A 5343-nucleotide genomic window follows, 5' to 3' on the forward strand; every position below is an offset into this window, starting at 1 on the left:
CGACCCCTAGCCACCATAAACCATCATGGTTAGATTAAGTTGGTTCCGTCGACCCCGAGCCACCGTAAACCATCATGGTTAGGTTAAGTTGGTTCCGTCGACCCCTAGCCACCATAAACCATAATGGTTAGATTAAGGTGGTTCCGTCGACCCCGAGCCACCGTAAACCATCATGGTTAGGTTAAGTTGGTTCCGTCGACCCCGAGCCACCATTGTAGCAGCAGCACAAGTTACTGCAGCACAAGTAGCAGCAGCACAAGTTACTGCAGTGGCAGCAGCACAAGTTACTGCAGCACAAGTAGCAGCACAAGTTACTGCAGCACAAGTTACTGCAGCAAACCAAAATAAATCACATTGTAGCAGCAGCACAAGTTACTGCAGTGGCATCAAACCAAAATAAAGCACATTGTAGCAGGAATACAAGACATTGTAGTGGCATCAAACCAAAAGATAATATGCCACATTGTAGCAGGTGCACATTGTAGAATCAACAGAAGTTTGCATCACCTTCTGCCACCTCTACTAGCATTGAACCAGGCCATCCATCCAGTGTGTGTGCCATCAGTTGGTGGAGGAGCACTAGAAGTTGAGGCACCATACTGCCTTGGGGCAGAGAAAGGCCTTGAAGAATTTGCACCTCTCCCAGCAGAAGATTGAGCACTAGAAGATGCTCTTCCAGATCCTCTTCCACCACCAGCCCTTCTTCCTGCACCTCTACCAGCACCACTTCCACCACCTCTACCAGCAGCACTTCCAGTTCTTCCTCCTGGTGTTGGAGCAGGAGCCCTAGTTGTTGCAGGTGGAGCAGCTCTTGGTGTTGGTGTAGGAGCCCTAGTTGTTGGTGCAGGAGATCTAGCTGTTGCTGAAGCAGCTCTAGGTGTTGTTGCAGGAGCTGTAGGAGCAACACCTCTTGCTTGTGAATTCCTTCCAGCAGGCTTGGAAAACAATTCAAAGGAAACACAGTTAATAATACTACAAATAAGAAAGGTAATTTACAGAAACATCAAAATGAAGAACTAGTACAAAGGGGCTTACCACATGTTTGTTCTTTCTTAAGGCCAACTCAGGTTTCAACTGTTTAAGGCAGTTTGTGTATTTATGCCCTTGTAATCCACAATTGCTACAAGTTATTGTCCCCATTCTTGAGGTGGACTTTGGCTTTGGAACTTCAAATTTTCCCTTTATTCTCTTCTCTTTCCTTCTTCCTTTCTTCACTTTAAATGCTGGTGGTTCTATGTCTGGACCTGGGGTCTTTGTCCAGTCATGCTCACCAGGGACAGGATATATCATTGGTTCATATGCTGCCAAATAATATGGTTTCTTGAAAAATTTGCTTACAAAGTCCTCTGGAAACCTTTTTGCCTTGTTGATTGCTGAGATGGCATGGTTACATGGGATGCCACTGAGGTCCCACTTTCTGCAACCACAGGTTTCAACTTCCAAATTGACAGCATGTGTTTGCTCACCACTAGTTACTTGCCACAAGTTAACACCTGCTTGAATGGGTTTGCAGTACCTGGCCCTTTCCTTTTCAATCTCCAACTTCTCACTGTAATGTGGTGTGATCTCCCATCTAGCTTCCCTTCCACTCTCTCTATTCCTGTGCCACCTAACCATCTGCTTATCCTTTATGCCATCACACATAGTTCTTATTGGTTTTTTCCTATGATCTAGGATGTACTTGTTAAACACCTCTGACAAATTGTTGACAACCAAGTCAGTCTTGCTATTTGTGTCAAATGCATGCCTAGCCCATGTTTTCTTGGGTATTGCACTAAGCCACTGCCAAGCTTCCACACTCTCAGCTTTGAGATCATCCATTGCTTTATTAAATTTGTGTTCATTATATGCATAACTGGCATTATCCATGCACTTCTTAAGGTCCTCCCCCCTAAAGCCAGCATTCTGGAAGTTTGCATATATGTGTCTTAAGCAGAATCTTTGATGACTGTTAGGAAAAACTCTATTCACTGCATATAATAGCCCCTGGTGCACACAATTTAAACAGCTAAGCTACTGTCTAATACACATGTAAACACATATTTAGTAGGCAAAGCAAGGTGGATAAACATACCTTCTGTCTGTCTGACATTATAGTATATGGACCATACTGTCCAACTTCTCCTCCAAGACAAATCTTCAGTTGGTGTAGAAACCAGCACCAGTTTGCTTTGTCCTCTTGTCCAACAATGCCAAATGCCAGTGGGTATATGTTGTTATTGCCATCTCTACCAGTGGCAGCAAGGATTTGTGCACCAGTGGTCAGCTTGATAAAACATCCATCAATACCTAAAACAGGAAGTAAACATAACATGTCAAATGCATTTATATGTGCAACCTATTGAAACTAACAACATCAAAGTAGTGTACAAGATAAAATGAACTAACCAATGAATGGTCTACAGCCCCGTAGAAATCCCTCCCTTGCTCCATTGATGCAGTAAAACATGGCATGGAATCTTGGTCCTGGATGTGGGATTTTTTCAGTGGCTTTTGGAGTTACAGTGGTGACTATAACTCTACTCCCAGGGTTTGTATCCATCACAGTCTGAGCATAGTCTCTCAGCCTTGGGTATTGCTTCCTATGATCTCCCAACACAGCCTCAACAGCTAAGTTTTTTGCCCTATATGCCATAGCCTTGGGCACATCCACACCATACTTTTCCATGCAGGCATCAATAAGTGTATGTATGCTAGTACTGACATCAGATCTGAATAGTGGCTCATATTGCTTTGCAAGCCACTTTGCACTTACCCTGCTTGTTTCAGTAGAACTAGGGCAGGTGTGTTGTATCCTCATCTTCTTAATTACAAAAGTGTTTTCCCCTTTTATAACAGCTGCCACAATGCAGAACTTACAATGTTCATTCTTGCAATGCACAATGATCCTCTGATCTGAGTTCCTGTGATACTTGAAGTCTCTGCACTGAGTGATGTGCAAGCTCAACAGAGCATCTCTGAATTGATGTTGATCTTTGAAGCACATATGCAGTTTTAGTTGTTGGTGTGGTTGTTCCAAATCCTCATTGTACCATACTCTAGCTGGCCTCTTCTTTGCCCTACTCTTCCTTTTTTGAGGTAGCACAAATGCTAGTGGCTCAAACCCATCATCTTCACTGTCCTTCAATAAACTATCATCTTCTTCATCTGATGATGGTTTCCAATCAGGTTGCACTTCTTCTAAAACACTGGAATGTGACCTTGTTGTTGGTCCCCTCCTTACTTGCAACTTCTGCTTCTTCTTTGCTGGCACATATATTTTTTCCTCCTCTTCTGGAACAATAGGGTCATCATCCTCCAACTCAAATAATTCCTCTACCTCTGTGTCACCCTCATAATGCACTTGTTCTTCATCCTCTAATTCTTCTTCTGATTCTTCATCCTCTGTTTCTTCCTCATGTTGCTCTTGTACTTCTTCCTCTCTCTGTCTATTTTCCTCTTCCATCTCCATGTCTTCAACATCATGCATTTCCTCATTATAGTTAGGCCTTAAATCCCCCATGTCACTATCATACTGCCCTTCAGATCCTTCAGATGAACATGCATAACTGCCATCATAGCCAACTTGTTCTTCTTCCACAACTTCTTTTAACTTGGGATTTAGAACACTCCTGCTCTCTTGTGTTAAAACAGCAGGGCCTACAGCTGCAATATAACTGCTACTCTGACCTTCATAAGCAACACCTTGCTGATCAACAGCATAAACAGGAGGATCGGCAAGATCAAAAACAACAGGCTCAGAATATTCAGTTATATCTAAATTTTGCTTCCGTACAAAACCCTTCTGTGGTACACTGACAGCTGGTGGACAAGCCCTAAATAGCAAATTAAGCACCAAACTCTCCTCATTCTGCCTCTTGATCAACTGTAGTTTAACATTACTATCAACCAATTCCAAGCCCTGCTCTCCTGGGGTCTCCATGTAAAACATCAGTGAATCATCAATACTAAAGCCTTGGGTTTCCATCAATGCAACCATATTTAGATATGTCACATCTGAAGAGCTTAATTTCCTCTCTAACAGATCATTATTGTCAAAATGGATCCTAACATTCCATATGTCTTCATATAAACTACAATTCACATGCAATTTGCCTAATCAGTACACTATAACCCTAATTAGCAAATAAATGAGAAGAAAAAAAGAGGCAGAAACAGAAACTTACAGGACGCCGCCGAGCCCGTGGGTTAGCTCATGGCTATTGCTAGGGTTCGCCACCCATTGCTTTGCCAGCAGTACCCGCTGCTCCATGGACAGTGCGGGCTCAATGAACTCGTCGTCGTCGCTGGAGTACTCAGAGCTCGAGTAGCCTTCGCCGCCCTCGATTGGAGATCTCCCCTCGATTCCTCCTGCCGCGCCGATGCCGAAGAGGGGAAGGTTTGCGCCGCCGCCATCGCCGTCGCCGCCACCGCCGCTGCCGCCACCACCGCCCGGGGGCGCCGCCGCCATCGCCGTACGCGCAGGGAGCTAGGGTTCGTCGACGAACAGAGACGGCGAGGAGGAACAGAGTGGAGCACGGGCCGGACCGCACCTATTGAGCGAGCGGGCGAGTGCCGATTCGCCAGCGTGGCATCTGACGCGCGGGCCCGGGCGGTCAGTTCCAGCGTCGAATACGTACAAATACGAAGTTTAGCCCGATTTGCAACGGTTCGGTCCAAACGTGGTACTGACACGTAAAAATTTTCAAAACTGGTACCAGTTCGCCACCACGGCCCCAATTGTGGTACTATCGTGTAATTAACTCTGGTAGCTTTGCTAGCTAGCAGGGCTCATGTGCACGCGGGCGGCGACGGCGCGAACACGGCCATCCGGCGGCCGGCCACATCGAGCTCGCCTCGGCAGGACCCACCGCGGCCTCCCGTGGCTTCCCTCCTCCGACTCCGCGTCCTGCGGGTGCCCGGGCCGTCCCACCTCCGTCGTGCGTCCCGCGTCGGGCCGCCTCGCGACGCCCGGCCGACCCCTCCAGCCTCCACCTCGACTCTCCGCCTCCGGCCTTGCCCATGGCTGGGAGTTCCGCCCTCTGCCATCTCTGGCTCGCCGCGGCCGACTGCTCCCCCCTCCGGCCGGCTGCGCCGCCGTCCCGGCCGGCTCCGGATGGCTGCCTGCGCGCCTCGTGCCTCCGCCTCCGGCCTGCCGCTGCTCGGGGCCGGCTCCCGTCTCGCACGCCTCGCTCCGCGCCTGAGCGCCCGAGCGCGCCGGCTCCGCGCCGCTCCGGCCGCCTCTCCTCCAATAGCACCGCAGCGTCGACCCCGTTGCCCTCTGCCTGCTCCTACGCGGGTGGCTCCGCCCCACTTCACGCGCGCGGCCCCGCTCCACCCCGCACTCGGCCGCCTCCTGGCCCG

General features: G+C 48.5%; 1 protein-coding gene across 1 annotated transcript; it reads right to left on the reverse strand.

The window, feature by feature from the left end:
• Positions 1 to 503: 503 nt before the first annotated feature.
• On the reverse strand, positions 504 to 2402 carry LOC123153411 (uncharacterized). Its single transcript, XM_044572547.1, has 3 exons — positions 2075 to 2402; positions 1036 to 1986; positions 504 to 935 (listed from the first exon to the last, which is right to left on the reverse strand). The coding sequence occupies exons 1-3, from the start codon at positions 2312 to 2314 to the stop codon at positions 504 to 506; spliced, it is 1623 nt and encodes a 540-aa protein (XP_044428482.1). The 5' UTR covers positions 2315 to 2402.
• Between the last annotated feature and the right edge of the window lie 2941 nt (positions 2403 to 5343).

The sequence above is a fragment of the Triticum aestivum genome, chromosome 7A, assembly GCF_018294505.1.
Source record: "Triticum aestivum cultivar Chinese Spring chromosome 7A, IWGSC CS RefSeq v2.1, whole genome shotgun sequence".
Lineage (NCBI taxonomy): Eukaryota > Viridiplantae > Streptophyta > Magnoliopsida > Poales > Poaceae > Triticum > Triticum aestivum.